Here is an 18,406-nt window from a genome sequence, read left to right on the forward strand (position 1 = left end):
GCGCGAGGCTTGCTGGCACTTGCACGAAGCACGGGGAGTCCTCCGAAGCGCGCCCCGTGTTCCGCGCTGCAGGCTGCCGCCCGCAAGCCTTGCGCGCCGGGGGGGGGGAGTTCTCCCCCGGTGCGCGAGGCTTGCTGGCACTTGCGCGAAGCACGGGGCGTCCTCCGAAGGGCGCCCCGTGTTCCGCGCTGCAGGCTGCCGCCCGCAAGCCTTGCGCGCCGGGGGGAGTTCTCCCCCGGTGCGCGAGGCTTGCTGGCACTTGCGCGAAGCACGGGGAGTCCTCCGAAGGGCGCCCCGTGTTCCGCGCTGCAGGCTGCCGCCCGCAAGCCTTGCGCGCCGGGGGGGAGTTCTCCCCCGGTGCGCGAGGCTTGCCGACACTTGCGCGAAGCACGGGGCGTCCTCCGAAGCGCGCCCCGTGTTCCGCGCTGCAGGCTGCCGCCCGCAAGCCTTGCGCGCCCAGGGGAACTCCCCCCAGGTGCGCAAGGCTTGCGGATAGCTTCCTGGAGCCTGGAGAGCAAGAGGTGTCGGTGCGCACCGACGCCTCTCACTCTCCAGGCTTCCGCGAAAGCCTGCATTCGCCCCATAGGACGCACACACATTTCCCCTTCATTTTTGGAGGGGAAAAAGTGCGTCTTATAGGGCGAAAAATACGGTACTCCCACAGATACTAATCAGCAAAAAGCCTGGTTGAAGAAGAGTGTTTTTCTTGGCACTTAAAAATATATAATGAAGGGGCTAGGCAAACCTCCCTGGGGAGAGTATTTCACAAATGGGGAGCCACTTCATAGGAGACCTGTTCTTGTGTTGCCACCTCTGGACCTCTCGTGGAGGAGGCGCATGAAGAGGGCCTCAGATGATGAACACAGAGTCTGGGGTGGTTTATATGAAAGCTAATCAATTAAAGCTTTCACTCATTCAACCATGCAGTATTTTGTGGACGAATGGACTCGTAATACATCCCCCCCCCCATACTTAAAGTAGTAAAAATATTTTTTATATACAGAAAAAACTTATGCCCATTTTCTCCTGAAAGTAATCAGAAAAACAGATATCCTTCCTCCGTCTCTTCAAAAGTTCTGGAAATGTTGCATTTTGAATTAATTTTCTAAAGGGTTTAGTAATCTTTCAAATCTAGTCTGTCTTGTTCTTCTTAGATTATCCAGTATATTGGGGAGATCTGCAGGTATCTGCTGAACCAACCGGTGCGGGAGGCAGAGAAACACCACCAAGTGCGACTGGCAATAGGAAATGGTTTGAGGCCTACCATATGGGAAGACTTCACCCAACGCTTCCAAATTAAACAGATTGGGGAATTTTATGGGGCTACAGAGTGTAACTGTAGCATTGCTAATTTGGATGGAAAGGTATGTTAAAGGGCTGCCATGGCAATATATATTTGGGAGGCGTCTGTAATTTATTCTTTATTTTGAAATAGTTTTAGGCTGCTTTTTTGGGCTATTCCTGTCCAGACTGGCTTACAGTCATAAAACAACAACAAAGAAATGGTAATATAATATTGGGGGGGGGGGACCAATCGCCTCAAAAGAATAACTAGGTCAGGATAACATAATTCTATGTAGCCACAGTCTAATTAAAGTGACTCCTAGAAAGCCATTTGAAAGAGAGATTTTCAAGGCCTTCTGAGATCCCTGCAGGAAGCAGACTCAGTGAGGCATATATGTGTGATATATATTGGTTTGTGCTAATCGGCCTGAACAACAATTCTTACTCATGCAGGATGGGAGTGGGCAACATGGCCTAATGTCAAGTGGGGGTCGGGGTGGAGTGCCTGGAGAGAGAGAAGGAAGCTGTGAATAGAAAAATGGAGGGTGGGGAACGCAAGATGGAGGAAGTGGTGGAAGGAGGGGCAGGGAAGGCAAGTGATTAATTCAGATCTCTGGCAAGTGTAGTCCATCCCTCTCCTTCCATCCATCCCTCTCCCTCTCCATTGGGAGGAAAGGAAGGAGGAGGGGAAGAGAGGGGGAGGGGTGGTGATTGCTCTGACCTCCCCTGGCCTCGGCCTCAGGCACTGGCAGCATGTGGTCCCTGACAATGACCCTCAAGGGAAGGTGGCCCTTGACAGAAAAAAGATCCTGCCCCCTTACGTTGGGGCTGGATAGTGCCTAGCCCACTTGTGGCATAGGCTCACAGAGCCTAATCTCTGCAGACCCTTCCATGTGCAAGCTCCGTTTCTGAAGAGTGTTAATTGGAAGCAACTCTCTTCCCCACCCAATACACAAACAGCTGCAACTTTTTATGTAGCTCCAACCATCTGCCAGAAGAAACGCAGCCCCATTTTAGCACAGGGCTACATGCAAAGTTGTATCAAGTTGCTGTGAACCATGCAGCAAGATGAATGTGCAGTGGTTTAAGTCAGTGTGTCCCAACCTTGGGCCTCCAGCTGTTTTCAAACTACAGTTCCCACCATCCCTGACCACTGGTCTTGCTAGCTGAGGATTATGGGAGTTGTAGTCCAAAAACAGCTGGAGGCCCAAGGTTGGGAAATGCTGGTTTAAGTAACCCAAGAAGTGACTGGATTAGTGGGGAAATCCCTTCACACAGCAGGTCATTGCTAGATGTGACAGCAGTTTGTAGGCTGACGTCAGAAAGGACAATTTTACTGATATGGTCTGCTTACCACTGTCAGGACTGATCGTTGTCCTCTTCTGATCACCACATAAACGCTTCTTGTTCTTTTATAACTTTTTATTGTGTATTAACAAACAAACTTTTAAACGCTCCTTATCTTTAACTATTCTTCCTCAGAGTCACTTATTTCAGATACCTTCTGAGCTCTGCTTCTCCGTGACCAGCCACCTTCAAAATGGCAAAGGTGCCCTTTCCTTCGCTTTCCTGCTCTTTTTCCTATCCTCCTGGCTAGAGCTGGCTTGTATCTCCCCTCCTCCCAATCTGAGCTAGAACTGAACCTTTTCCTTTCCTGGGAACAGCCGGTCCCTCCCTCTTGTTCCTCTTGCTCTCTTCTGTTAGATTCACTGCTCTCCTCCCCCCTTGGGGAAAACATTCTCCCTCTGGGAAACTGGAAACTTCTAACTCTTCCCTGACAACCACCAGGTCCAGATTAACAACTTCACTCTATTAAATCCTCATTGATGTACACTATTACCAGTTTTCAGTTTTCATTTATAGATTGTGGGTGGCACTGTGGTCCAAACCACTGAGCCTCTTGGGCTTGTTGATCAGAATCCCCGCAATGGGGTGAGCGCCCGTTGCTCGGTCCCAGGTCCTGCCAACCTAGCAGTTCAAAAGCACTCCAAAAAGTGCAAGTGGATAAATAGGTACCATTGTGGCGGGAAGGTAAACGGCGCTTCCATGCGCTGCTCTTGTTTCGCCAGAAGTGGCTTAGTCATGCTGGCCAAATGACCTGGAAAAACTGTCTGTGGACAAATGTCAGCTCCCTCTGCCAGTAAGGCGAGATGAGCGCCGCAACCCCAGAGTCGTCTGCGACTGGACTTAACTGTCAGGGGTCCTTGACCTTGACCTTTTTAATGTCACGGTGCATCCCAATTTCCTAAGAGGACTGTTCCTCCTTGGGGTTCCTGCCAGCCTAGAACAGGAACCTTAGACTGTTCTATGGAGGGGGTTGGGTGAAGTAGAAGCTTCAGGACTGGGGGAAGGACATTTTGTGAGGCACTAAAGATATTGCTTGAACCTGAACATTTTATTACCGTACGTAAAGTGTGTATTATAGCAGTGGAGGTCCTGGAAAGGGGAAAAGGGAAAGAGACAATTTTCTTCCTGAAACATTCCTGTATAAGGCAAGGAGACTATCAATTTAAAAGCAAACAAACTGGTGGGACATATCTCTCTCTTCCCCACATCCCTAGCAATACCACACTCCAGGATACTTGCTACAGTATAGGGAGGTTGAGCAGGTCCTCCTCCCCTGTTTCCTTTTGTTTGTTTCTGTTCTCCTCAGCTGATCATTCTTCAGGGATCTGTATACACTGGAAGCTCTCTGGCTGTTCCTTGCTGGTTAATCATGGCAAATGACTCAGGGTAGCCTCCATCGTCTTTTAAACTTTGCTTTATCTTTTGTCAGGTTGGTGCCTGTGGCTTCAACAGCCGGATTTTGCCAAATGTGTATCCTATTCGCTTGGTAAAAGTAAATGAGGATACCATGGAATTGATAAGGAAAGAGAATGGACTGTGCATCACCTGCCGCCCAGGTAAATGTCACTGTGATTGCCATATGATATTGCTGTGTGTTAGGAGCATCCCTATCCATCTTCTGACCTGAATGGTGTTACCTCCCAGGGCTGATTGTGGGGAGGATTGTGGACAGACACTTCTAGGGCAGGGAGAGCAAGATGGCCAGAAGCAGAGTAGTCATCAAGTGTCAGGTGAAGGAGTCCATGGTCTTGTGAAGGGCTTCACTGCCGCTAATCTAAACATGCTTGTAAGACACACTGAATACCTAAAAGGTGGAAGGGTGGGATATAAATTAGTTGAATAAATAAATATGCAGAGCAAGGGAAGGGAGGGAGGAGTATAGAACCCTGGAACAGAGCAACAGGCTGAAAAGTTAACTGGTGGCAATTGGAAGGGGAAGAAGAAGTTGAAGAGAAACGTAAGAGGAGGAAGAGAGAGAAAGATGAGGGTAGATAAAAAGATAGCCATACAAGAAAGGTAAGCACAGAAACACAGTGGGGTAGCGGAACCTGGGACTCTCCAGAAGTTGCTGGCCTACAGCTTTAATCATTCCTGGCCATGCTAGGTGGGGATGATGGGAGCTGGAGTGCAACAACATCTGGAGGGCCATAGCTTAGCTACTCCTGATATAAAGCAGCAGAGTTGAGAGATTCAAATGAATCTTTTAGGACAAGGATTGGCAGCCATCCCAAAAAGTGACAGCCAACTGATGATTGTTTCCATGTACATAACCAACGGTGGTTTGAGGCTGAACTATTTATGGGTGTACTTCTGTTTGTTGTAATTGGTTAACTGGTCTTTATATTGTGAAATATTGATCTGGTTTGGGTGATCAGTTTGTGGCTTAATAAGCCATGATATGCACAAGCTCTGTATACCTGTATGCAACTCCTTTGCAGCTAATTTGTTCTTCCCAGGTTGCTGAACAAATCAAGAAGACAGGGTGAACCTGTTACATCTGAACTGGCAAAATATGGTCACTAGCTTCCAGAAAGCCAGAATCTGGAAGTTAACTAGCTTCAGATCCTGTATGGAAGCTCTTAAGTTTGGGTCCATGGCACTTGTTTATATCCCAGCTTCTTAAGTGACAAAAAAAATAAACCTTTATTAATTTCCCACATAGACGTATAAACATAAATAACAAATCATACAAAGCAAAAGTGTGTGAGTGTGTGGAGGCGGTTGGAGGATGGATGGCGGCTAATGGATTGAGGGTGAATCCTGACAAGATAGAAGTACTGTTTTGGGGGGACAGGGGGCAGGCGGGTGTGTGGGACTCCCTGGTCCTGAATGGGGTAACTGTGCCCCTGAAGGACCAGGTGCGCAGCCTGGGAGTCATTTTGAACTCACAACTGTCCATGGAGGCGCAGGTCAATTCTGTGTACAGGACGGCTGTCTACCAGCTCCATCTGGTATGCAGGATGAGACCCTCCCTGCCCGCAGACCGTCTCACCAGAGTGGTGCATGCTCTAGTTATCTCCTGCTTGGACTACTGCAATACGCTCTATGTGGGGCTACCTTTGAAGGTGACTCGGAAACTGCAATTAATCCAGAATGCGGCAGCTAGACTGGTGACTGGGAGTGGCCACCATGACCATGTAACATCGGTCCTGAGAGATCTTCATTGGCCCCCAGTACATTTCTGAGCACAATTCAAAGTTTTGGTGCTGACCTTTAAAGCCCTAAACGGCCTCGGTCCTGTATACCTGAAGAAGCGTATCCACCCCCATCGTTCAGCCCGGACACTGAGATCCAGCGCCGAGGGCCTTCTGGCGGTTGCCTCATTGCGAGAAGTAAGGTTACAGGGAACCGGGCAGAGGGCCTTCTCGGTGGCGGCGCCTGCCCTGTGGAACGCCCTCCCAGCTGATGTCAAGGCAATAAACAACTATTTTACTTTTAAAAGACAACTGTGTCAGGGAAGAGTTAGAGGTAGAAGTTTCCAGTTTCCCAGAGGGAGAAAGTTTTCCCCAAGGGGGGGAGGAGAGCAGTGAATCTAACAGAAGAGAGCAAGAGGAACAAGAGGGAGGGACTGGCTGTTCCCAGGAAAGGCAAGGGTTCAGTTCTAGCTCAGATTGGGAGGAGGGGAGATACAAGCCAGCTCTAGCCAGGAGGGTAGGAAAAAGAGCAGGAAAGTGAAAGGAAGGGTGCCTTCGCCATTTTGAGAGTGGCTGGTCACCAAGAAGCAGAGCTCAGAAGGTATCTGCAGTAAGTGACTCTGAGGAACAGTAGTTAAAGATAAGAACCATTTATAAGTTATAATACACAATAAAAAGTTATAAAAGAACATAAAAAGCATTTGTGTGGTGATCTGAAGAGGACAACGACCAGTACTGACACCCTGTTTAGGGAAGTTTTTAATGTCTGATGCTGTATTGTTTTTAATATTCAGTTGGAAGCCCCCCAGAGTGGCTGGGGAAACCCAACCAGATGGGCGGGGCATAAATAATTTATTATTATTATTATTATTATTATTATTATTATTATTATTATTATTATTATTATATTTTTAAAAAGCAATACAAGTAAAGAAAAAATAGAAGAAAAGCGGGGAAGAAAAGAAAAAATACACTATATTACAATTAAATAACAGGTTAAAATGTAAAACTTCCAATAATTCTTATTATTCTGCTTATACTGTCCGTATTTTCTTGCACAGATTTATGTTATTTCATTATGTATACATACACACACACACATATATATATTCCAGTATAATATCTAATACACTTTTTGTTTACAAGTATCAATCTAGTTCTGCAATATCTTATTGTTTGTACAATGCAATTTTAGATTTTATTTGAATATTTTCCATTCTCTGTATACTTTCTGGTTTGACACTCCTCTGATTCTTCCCATCAGTTTTGCTAGTTGCAGGTATGCTATCATAAGAGTCTGCTACTCTGTAATCATTGGTGGGATTTCATTTTTCCAGTTTCTTGCCACTATTATTCTGGCTGCCGTGATTGCATACATAGACAATGGTCTTATATATTTTTTTAAATTCTATTGGTAGTATACCTAATAGGAAGTTTTCTGGTCTTTTTTTAAATGTAAATTTGAATAGTTTTTAAAGTTCACTACAGTGGTACCTCGGGTTAAGAACTTAATTTGTTCTGGAGGTCCTTTCTTAACCTGAAACTGTTCTTAACCTAAAGCACCACTTTGGGGCTAATGGGGCTTCCCACTGCTGCCGCGCCGCTGCTGCGCAATTTCTGTTCTCATCCTGAAGCAAAGTTCTTAACTCAAGGTACTATTTCTGGGTTAGCGGAGTCTGTAACCTGAAGCGTCTGTAACCTGAAGCGTCTGTAACCCGAGGTACCACAGTATAGATGTTATTCCAAAATTAATGGATAACCACAGTTCCACCACATATGAAAATATGACCCTGTCCTTTTTGCATTTCCAGCATGTTGGCGACCTGTCTTTATACATTTTAGGGGTGTGGTGCCATCTGTATTGCATCGTCATAGTGTTTTTCCTCAGGTTGTAGCATGCCGTGGATTTAATATCTGGCCTCCATAATCTTTCCCATTGTTCCATGTAGATATTGTATCCAAGGTCCTGCACCCACCTTACCATTACTACTTTCATTTGTTCCTCTTTTACTTCCCATTCTAATAAATAGTCGTAAATTCGTCGTAAATTTGTATGTTTTTTCCTTTATTGTGGGTTAACTCTTTTTCGAATTTGAATGTTTCTTTTACAAGACCTTCTTTCTTATCTATATACAGACTTTGATTTAACTGAAAATATTGGAGCCAGTCTGACAGGTGGTTTTTGATTTCATCATATTTCTTCAAAGTTGGCTCATCTTTATCCACATCTAGTAATAATCGGGACGTGGGCCACTCTCCTTTCATATTCCTCCTTTTAACTGCTATGGCTTCTGCGGGTGAGGTCTTAAGGGACAAATTGGCTGTCCCAATAGGGCCATTGTTCCTAATCATTAGATCTGAGTCCTTGCTAATTTGCTTTTGCTCTTTGTCATAGTCAAACCTGCAGTTAGTATGACTTCAAGAGCAGATTGGAGATTTTGTGGCACCTTAGATAACTAGGGCCCATGTACTTATTGTGTAGTGATCTGAAATGCAAATGCAGGCTTCCTCAACGGAACTGAATTGCTACCTCATGAACATGTAAACTGGGCCTCTCTGTCTGACTGCATTGCTACTGTCCCATGTACTACTGACCCATCTTAACTAAATGTGAATTAAAGACATATTTTGCCAGCAGCATCTGTGTGAGGAACATGTGCTGTCCTGAACTGATGTAGATTAACAACTCAATGTATGGTCCTATATTTGCAGCTAACCATGGAGCTGAACCACATGTGATTGTCACTTATGAAGAACAATTGTTTTTTTCCCCTTTTCTTGGCCATCCTCCCTTCCCCAGTTGTTCACTCCCTGGCACCAAAGTTGATGTATGCAGCTAGGTGAACCGGTTCTCTCTCTCTCTTGTGCTTCTCTTTAATGGCATCATAATGTTGCATGATGGTATCACTCTGCAGCATGCATGAATTTTGTCAGGCAAAAATACTGTGAGATGAAAGTGCACAAAATGGTGTAATGGTTAGAGTGACCTGGGAGACCCCAGGGTTTAAATCCCAACTCACTGGGTACCCTTGGGCCAGTCACCATCTCTTAGCCTAACACACCTCACAGGGTTGTTGTGAGGATGAACTAGGGACGAGGAGAACCATGTACATCCCCTTGAGCTCCTTGGAGGAAAAGGTGGCATATTAATGTAATAAATAAATAAATAATAAAATAGTTGGAATTTCTGTAGAACAGACCTCCACAGGCTGCAGTCTTTTACACATCTAACCTGGGAGTAGAGACCCACTAACTTCATACATGAGTAAGACGTGTCTCATTGGATGTCTGGTTTTATAGGGCTGTGAACAAATCAGTCTACTTTTCTTGGGATGTTGTGGCAGAAACATGGAAACTTCAGATGCAAACAAATTCTATCCAGCTGCATTTCTAGTGGTTACTTTGGAATAATCTTTGCAGAAGTATCTTGATTTCTATTTTTTCCATCTGGAATTATTATTTTCAGGAGAACCAGGACTACTTGTGGGTCGAATAAACCAGGAGGATCCTTTGCGTAGGTTTGATGGCTATGTCAATGAGAATGCGACCAACAAGAAGATTGCTTACAATGTCTTCCAGAAAGGGGACCAGGCTTACCTTTCAGGTACTCTTCAGGCCATCATCTTGTTCTTTGGTGGCTAGGGATATTTACAGTTGTGGCCTAGAAGATTGATCTTGCTCAGACTAAACACAGCAAACCCTGCCCTCAGTTATTCTACCTCTAAGGACAGCTTCAAATCCTTGATATTTTTTTCCTTGGGAGCAGCCCTGTACTGGCAGTTGAGTGGAGGAAGGAACATCTGACTGAATTTCTATAGTTAAAAATGCCATGGGTTCCCAGTAATGACTCATGCAAGTGAGTGCCACTGCTCTCATGTGACTTGGCTTTAGGAAGCAGCACTTCCTAAACATGGATGTGCGAAGTCAGACTGCATTTATCTAAAAGATGTTAGATAACCTTTCTGTTAACCAGAATTGAGAAGACGGCTTAACTATAGTATAACCTGGAAGTACAATATAAGCTTAGACAAAAAAAGAAAAAAAGACTTAAATAATCGGGGGGGTATGTGCTGCCTTCATTGCCTTTTCTATGTCTTTGTTTCAATAGAGCACTGCTCCATGTGCAGGGGATTTCAAGTGGTTATGGTTCTTGTCCTCCTAAGCCTTCTGGTTTGATTTTGTTACCTATTGTGATGGAATAGTTTTACCATAGGGAATTATTCATTCTTGCCCAGCCTCTGAGCCTTTATCTGCTTGTTTGGCTCTTGAGTCATTCCATTAGCGGCTGGAGAACAACAACATCACTTTATCATCAGATGTCATCAGATGTCAAAGCGATAAACAACTACCTGACATTCAGAAGACATCTTAAGGCAGCCCTGTTCAGGGAAGTTTTTAATGTGTGATTTTACTGTATTTTTGGTTTCTGTGGAAGCCGCCCAGAGTGGCTGGGGAAACCCAGCCAGATGGGCGGGGTACAAATAATAAATTATTATTATAAATTATTATATTTATTTTGGTCTTCTGTTACTGGATCCCCAATTGTAGAGGCAGAGACAACTACGTTCATCAATAATTAGCCAATCGCAATTATTCTTAGCCTGTCTTGTAGGATACAAATCCTTCCAAGGCAATTTACCAGTAAAATAATTATTTAAAACTACAATTAAGAAAGTCAACATAGAAAAGCATCAGGATCATTCTCACAGTGGTAGGCCAGGTCTGCATTGATGAGAAATGTGTCCTCCAGATGTTGGGATCCCAACTCCCATCAGCCTGGCCAGCTTGGCCAGTTGTCAAGAAGGATGGAAGCTGCAGTCCAACAATAACTGAAAGGCTGCATATTTCTCATCCCTGCTGCAGAGAAAGGGAACAGCCACCTGGAATGGACAGGCATGTGATGTTCTTGCCTCCTTCCCTTGCTGTTGTGGGATCCTTCCTCCAGGGCAGTAGGTAGTAGATACCCGGTGATCCCCAAAAGCAGGCAATTCTGCTGTTTGTTTGGGTATTGAGTGTGGTTTCTTTAATTCCAGGAGATGTACTAGTGATGGATGAACTTGGCTACATGTATTTCAAAGACCGGAGTGGGGACACGTTTCGTTGGCGTGGGGAGAATGTCTCTACCACAGAGGTTGAAGGAATCCTGAGCCACATCCTCAGCAAGACAGATGTTGCTGTTTATGGAGTTGAAGTGCCAGGTAAATGGAACAATGCAATTGCAGGGAATGCAATTTGGACCAGCGAGTAGGCATAACAGTTATTATTATTATTATTATTATTAATAATTTATTTATTTATACCCCGCCCATCTGGCTGTTTAGTTTCTCAGAATAGTTAGAAATCAGTATTTGCTTTTGGGATTGGGGTCCTGCAAGCAAGCTGATGAGAAAGGAGAGTAAATCATACAGAAATAGGATTCACCTAGCAGAGATACATTCACCACTAGAGAGGAAGTAAATACAAATGAGCAATCAGTGTAATCCTCTAAAAACATCATCAGAATGTCTTTAGTGCAGTGGTTTTCAACCAGTCTGCCGTGGCATCCTGGGGTGCCTTGAATGGTGGTCAGGGGTGCCTTGGGCAACACTGGCCTCTGTCCCTCTTTCCTTCCCTCCCTCCTCTGATACCCTCTTGCATCTCTGGCTCCCAAAGGCTTGCACAGCTGTTTGTTGCAGCAGTTCGGTTACAAGCTCTGCAGGCAAATGATGCCTCTGGGGCTGGTCAGGGAATGCTGGTTGCCAGAAGCTGAGGCGGCATCGGAGTAAGCAAGTAAGTGGGTGAGGGAGCCCAGCCAGCCAGCCAGACCTTGCTGTTGGGAATGGAGAGACAGGTCCCAGGCCCCTGTGGGGCAGTGTGAGGAGACTTTTGAAACTGACAACAGAGATATCTGTTGAAAAGGACAATCTACAGTGACCATTAAAATAATGTGATGACAAAGGTCTTCCTCTAGTTAAAGGAGAGGAAGGCGTATAGACTGGGTTTATTTCCTTCTGCCAAAGGACTCTTGGTCACTGTTAGTGGCATAGCCCAGATTTCTGGCATGGATTGTTGGAGCAGAACAAAACATCCATTATGCGGAGTCACTGAATAATAGCTGGTGACTGAAATGAAAGGAGCAGAGTGAAGCAAGAGGGCAGAAATTGTCTTTTGATTCAGAAAGTCTACTGTCCTTTCAGTTATCTACACTAGTAGCCAATATTGTGGAAACGTTTTGGAGAAAGTGTATTTCTGAGGTTTATTGGCTCTAACGCTACTTGTTTTTGGAGTAATAGAAAGATAATTTAATGAAGAATGGAATGCCACAACGTGTGTTCAGTTATCTGTATTCTATCAATTCTGGTTATGGCCAAATAACCAGAAAAAGAAGTGTTTAGAGGGCCAATTAGGTGTTACCTTGGCTCATAACACCACTTTTTCTTTGAGTAAAACCATAAAATTATATATCAATGGAAAGATAATTTAATGAAGAATGGAATGCAATAACTTTTATGAAGGATTATTTATTACAACATAAATAAGGAGGACATTTGTCAGTGTGTTATGTGATTGCTATCAAGTTGGTTGGGGGTTTTTTTTGTTCTTTCATTTAGTGAGCTTGTAAAATGTAAAAAAATTAAAGAAATGGTGCAAAGTTGACTGATCACCCAGGAAGTGATGTAAAATAGTATCATTAAGTGAACAAGGTTACAGTTATGAAGAAATTAGAAGAAAAATTGGTAGAAACTTAACCAAAAGTGGCATTTCTATATTTTTGAAGTGGTATAAGGAGGCTCATTCACTACAAAATCAAACTGGTAAAGGCAGGAAAAGGTGCACAACAGCAAGTGACGGTGGAAGAATTGAGAGACTGTGCCTAAATGACAGAAGAAAATCATCTGGGTGTATACAAGATGACATGGTACAATATAATGTGAAGTTGTGAAGTTGAGTGCAAGGACTGTTCGGCGCAGACTGCAGGAATATGGTCTAAATGCTAGAATTCCAAGGAAAAAGCCATTGTTATCTCTCAAACAAAGGTTGAAAAGATTAAACTGGGCTAAAACCCATGTTAACTGGACAGCGGAACAAGGGACTATCTCCTTGCTTGATAGTGATGGCATGAAATACGTGAAGAGGAAAATCGGAGTAGATTTACATCCCACTTGTATTACTCCTACTGTGAAACACCCAGTTAGTGTTACGATCTGGGGTTGTATGACAGCAAAATGTTTGGGCAGAATTTGCATCATTAATGGGAATGTAAATGCCCAAAAATGCATAGCCCAGACCAAAACCCAATCAAAAATCTATGGAGAAAGTTGTTAGTCAGAAGCAACCCAGCAATAAAACCCAAATAAAAGAGGCAATAATTCAATCTTGGTTTCACATTATTATAGCTGCAGAACTAAAAAACTTGGTTCACTCCATGGGAAGGCTAAAGGTTGCCCAACTAAGTATTAACTGACATGGGGAGAATTTTTGTATATTAATTTTTTTCTATGTGTTTCATGTTCTTTTCTTTATGACTGCTGTTGTAATAAATAACCCTTCATAAAAGTTATTGCATTCCATTCTTCATTAGATTATCTTTCCATTAATATATAATTTTATGGTACAGTGGTACCTCAGGTTAAGAACTTAATTTGTTCCGGAGGTTCGTTCTTAACCTGAAACTATTCTTAACCTGAGGTACCACTTTAGCTAATTGGGCTTTCCGCTGCTGTGTAATTTCTGTTCTCATCCTGAAGCAAAGTTCTTAACCCGAGGTACTATTTCTGCATTAGCGGAGTCTGTAATCTGAAGTGTCTATCTGAAGTGTCTGTAACCCAAGGTACCACTGTATTACTAAAAAAAATGGTGTTATGAGCCATCATTGCCAAAACAAGATGACACATGATTGGCCCTCTAAACACTCCTTTTTCTGGTTATTTGCCTATAACTTTTGATAGAATACAGATAACATTCTTCATTAAATTATCTTTCCATTGATATATAATTTTTTGGTATTACTCCAAAAACAAGTGGTGTTATGAGCCATCAAACCTTGGAAATACACTTTCTCCAAAAGGTTTCCACAATTTTGGCTACTAGTGTAGTTTATTATATTGTTTCCTCCACTGACTCCAAAATGGCTCGCAGCAATTAAAATTCACTATACAATGTTGATGCAGGGCAAAAAGCTGTACATAATTAAAAATGAGATATGAGCCCTGCCTTTGGATCTTCAAACTAAAAAACTAGAGGTTAAATGAGGGAACGGGGGAAGATGAGATTGACGCTGCTGGAACAATTTGGTGAGTTGGAATTGGCATTTTCCTCTGGTGTTCCTTTTGTTCATAGGGAGGGGAGCAACTAGCAACAACTCCCTCTCCAGAGACAGAGGCTAGAGCAGGCAGGCCAAACTTGGCCCCCCAGCTGTTTTGGGACTACAACTCCCATCATCCCTAGCTAACAGGACCAGTGGTCAGGGATGATGGGAATTGTAGTCCCAAAACAGCTGGAGGGCCAAGTCTGGCCATGCCTGCGCTAGAGTGACATTCCTGGTGCAGTCACAGGGCAAGTAACAGTTCTTTCCTGTGGGAAGGCAGCAGGCAACCTCTCTGGCTAGGCTGTTTTTTAATCCTTTGCTGTGGGAGGGAGGAGTGAAACCTGATTTGAATTCCAGCTGTGGATTTTGCTAGGTTGGATCTAATTGCTCCTTTGCGGTGTAAGATTGTGTCCCTTCCTGTGTTTTTGTTTTGATTTCAGGAGTAGAAGGCAAGGCAGGAATGGCAGCCATTGCTGATCCTGAAGCCAAGTTAAACCCTAACGTGCTGTACCTAGAGATGCAGAAAGTACTGCCCCCTTATGCACGACCCATCTTCCTCCGGCTCTTGCCCCAGGTTGACACTACAGGTAATGGCACATTTGCAGCAAGATCCTCTCTTGGCACCCGGCCCAGGTTGCCTGTTTGCTGTCAGACTCTATGCTGGAATATTTGGTCTCAGTATAGAATCATAGAATCATAGAGTTGGAAGAGACCACAAGGGCCATCGAGTCCAACCCCCTGCCAAGCAGGAAACACCATCAGAGCACTCCTGACATATGGTTGTCAAACCTCTGCTTAAAGACCTCCAAAGAAGGAGACTCCACCACACTCCTTGGCAGCAAATTCTACTGTCGAACAGCTCTTACTGTCAGGAAGTTCTTCCTAATGTTTAGGTGGAATCTTCTTTCTTGTAGTTTGGATCCATTGCTCCGTGTCCGCATCTCTGGAGCAGCAGAAAACAACCTTTCTCCCTCCTCTATGTGACATCCTTTTATATATTTGAACATGGCTATCATATCACCCCTTAACCTCCTCTTCTCCAGGCTAAACATACCCAGCTCCCTTAGCCGTTCCTCATAAGGCATCGTTTCCAGGCCTTTGACCATTTTGGTTGCCCTCCTCTGGACACGTTCCAGTTTGTCAGTGTCCTTCTTGAACTGTGGTGCCCAGAACTGGACACAGTACTCCAGGTGAGGTCTGACCAGAGCAGAATACAGTGGCACTATTACTTCCCTTGATCTAGATGCTATACTCCTATTGAATTGCATTGGCTTTTTTAGCTGCCGCGTCACACTGTTGGCTCATGTCAAGTTTGTGGTCAACCAAGACTCCTAGATCCTTTTCACATGTACTGCTCTCAAGCCAGGTGTCACCCATCTTGTATTTGTGCCTCTCATTTTTTTTGCCCAAGTGCAATACTTTACATTTCTCCCTGTTAAAATTCATCTTGTTTGTTTTGGCCCAGTTCTCTAATCTGTCAAGGTCGTTTTGAAGTGTGATCCTGTCCTTTGGGGTGTTAGCCACCCCTCCCAGTTTGGTGTCATCTGCAAATTTGATCAGGATGCCCTTGAGTCCATCATCCAAGTCGTTGATAAAGATGTTGAATAAGACCGGGCCCAAGACAGAACCCTGTGGCACCCCACTAGTCACTCTTCTCCAGGATGAAGAGGAACCACTGATGAGCACCCTTTGGGTTCGGTCAGTCAGCCAGTTACAAATCCACTGAGTGGTAGCATAGTCAAGACCGCATTTTACCAGCTTCTTTACAAGAATATCATGGGGCACCTTGTCAAATGCCTTGCTGAAATCAAGGTAGGCTACATCCACTGCGTTCCCTTCATCTACCAGGCTTGTAATTTTGTCAAAAAACGAGATCAGGTTAGTCTGACATGACTTATTTTTCAGAAATCCATGCTGACTATTGGTGATCACAGCATTCCTTTCTAGGTGCTCACAGATTGTTTGCTTAATGATCTGCTCCAGAATCTTCCCTGGTATTGATGTCAGACTGACAGGGCGGTAATTATTTGGGTCCTCTCTTTTCCCCTTTTTGAAAATAGGGACAACATTTGCCCTCCTCCAGTCTGCCGGGACTTCGCCTGTTCTCCAGGAATTCTCAAAGATGACTGCCAGTGGTTCTGAGATCACATCTGCCAGTTCCTTTAATACTCTTGGATGCAGTTCATCTGGCCCTGGCGACTTGAATACATCTAAACTAGCCAAGTATTCTTGTACTATCTCCTTAGTTATTCTGGGCTGTGTTTCCTCTGCTGAATCATTTGCTCCAAATTCTTCAGGTCGGGCATTGTTTTCTTTATCGGAGAAGACTGAGGCAAAGAAGGCATTGAGGAGTTCAGCCCTTTCTGTGTCCCCTGTTTGCATTTCACCATCTTCTCCTCTGAGTGACCCCACTGTTTCTTTGTTTTTCCTTTTGCTACGAACATGCCCATAAAAGCCTTTTTTGTTGCTTTTAACCTCTCTAGGAAGCCTGAGTTCATTCTGTGCTTTAGCTTTTCTGACTTTGTGTCTACACGTGCTGGCTATTTGTTTGAATTCCTCCTTGGTGGTTTCCCCCCTTTTCCATTTTTTGTACACATCCTTTTTTAATCTTAACTCAGTTAAAAGTTCTTTAGAAAGCCACCCTGGCTTCTTTAGGCACCTTCCATGTTTCCATCTCATTGGTATTGCCTGAAGTTGTGGTTTTACTATCTCCCTCTTAACAAACTCCCAGCCATCATGAACTCCCTTTCCTTTTAGTATTACTGTCCATGGGATCTCACCCAGCACTTCCCTAAGTTTTATGAAGTCGGCTTTCTTAAAGTCAAGAAATTTGAGTCCTAGTATGCTTGGCTGCTCCTTTCCGCTGTATAGTAAACTTCGGAAGAGCATGATCCTTCCACTTCTACCCCACTAACCAGGTCATCAACATTGGTTAGGACCAGATCTAAAATGGCTGTTCCTCTTGTTGCTTCTCCCACTTTATATCAACCCAGTCACTTGATCCTTACTTCCATTTCTCTGAGTAAGGTGAAGCAAAGTGGGAATTGCTTCTTCTCTAAAGGTTCTGGAAGCAGATTGATTTGTTTTATAAGAGCATCCTGGCAGTAAATTAACTCACTATGGGCATTCTCTCTCTCCTACCATTAGCCCTGTGTGGTTTGTACAGCTGCTTGAGATTGCTGAACTCCTGACCATCAAGCATGGTAACTGTTGATGCTGATATCTTCCAAAAAGTTGAGAATGGTTGTGGAAATTGACCCATAAGCACATAAAACTCACTCACATTCTCTTCATGAAGCAGCTGAGCTAACCCCAGAGAATTCTCTCTTCTTTTTTTGGAGAGCAGCAGGATGTGTTCTAAGCAGGTTTCTTCAAACAGCTCAGATTAACAAGTAGGCTGTTGGTCAAGTTTGTTGCTAAAGAATTCATTGTCTGCACCCACAAAGAAACTGCCTGTTTGCTTCAGCATCTTGGCATTCTTGCTTACACTCCCTTATGTTGGAATTAAGAGCCTTTTTACGATTGGCACAGGCTTTAAAATATCCTGTTTTTGCTTTGAAGAAGTGAGAAACTCTGCCTCTTTTAGCAAACTGAGCTGCGGCCAGATTTAAATGACAGGAACAAAACCAGCATTTGATGCAGATTGCATAATGGAGAACTAAATGTATCAAGTGGTAACTATCATTATGTGAAAGAGTTTCTGCTTGATCTTTCACAACTAAATAGTAACTATTAACTGGACATAGCAGGCTGGAAGATTTGTGGCTTTTTGTTTGAAATATTTAAGACTGACCTCATTAACTTACATTTATTGACACAAGATTTCACCCATGGACTTCTGCTCCGCTGCCTTTGCTTCAATATACTGGCAACAGACAGTTTATCCACCTTGCCAGAAGGTGAAAGGGTGACCTTCTCTGTAACTTGGAGGAAGAGCTGGACATAAAGGGAATTTGTAATCTAGAAGTGAGACAGAATTAATAGCTGTAACTTAGATGAATCATTTCAGATTGCAGATAACTAGCAAAATACCTGCCATGATGCATGGAAGGGCACCCTGAGAGTGTAACAGAATAATTCTTCTAAGGCAGCTTACATATTTAAAATAAGAATGCATCAGCTGTAATAGAAATCCCCAAAGAACAATGTGAATAACAAGTACAATAAAGCATTGTTGATATTGGATCAAGAGACAATGGAGTGTGCCTCCAGGGGTGAAGTCAAACTGCCAGAGAATCATAATGCCTGCTGTGGCTGCAAAGACATTGACTCATAACTGTTGCCTCCTACGTTATTTTGGAAACTTTCTGGGGCACTCTATTTTGGAAACTTTCTGGGGCACAAGTATGGAGGT

The 18,406-nt window shown here is 43.9% G+C and overlaps 1 protein-coding gene across 6 annotated transcripts in view; it reads left to right on the forward strand.

Moving 5' to 3' along the window:
- The window catches only part of SLC27A1 (solute carrier family 27 member 1), a 52,056-nt gene that overhangs the window by 25,767 nt on the left and 7,883 nt on the right, over positions 1-18,406 (forward strand). For 3 of the 6 annotated variants that reach the window (XM_083428252.1, XM_083428253.1, XM_083428251.1), the window contains exons 8-12: positions 1,155-1,364; positions 4,061-4,187; positions 9,232-9,369; positions 10,799-10,963; positions 14,493-14,639. In XM_083428252.1, coding sequence (XP_083284378.1) covers positions 1,155-1,364; positions 4,061-4,187; positions 9,232-9,369; positions 10,799-10,963; positions 14,493-14,639 — 787 coding nt within the window. Of the gene's footprint in view, positions 1-1,154; positions 1,365-4,060; positions 4,188-9,231; positions 9,370-10,798; positions 10,964-14,492; positions 15,616-16,349; positions 18,238-18,406 lie in introns of those variants that run through there. The other 3 variants (XR_014508267.1, XR_014508268.1, XM_083428254.1) reach the window with 2 other exon arrangements.

The sequence above is a fragment of the Podarcis tiliguerta genome (assembly GCF_965153285.1).
Source record: "Podarcis tiliguerta genome assembly, chromosome: 2".
Lineage (NCBI taxonomy): Eukaryota > Metazoa > Chordata > Lepidosauria > Squamata > Lacertidae > Podarcis > Podarcis tiliguerta.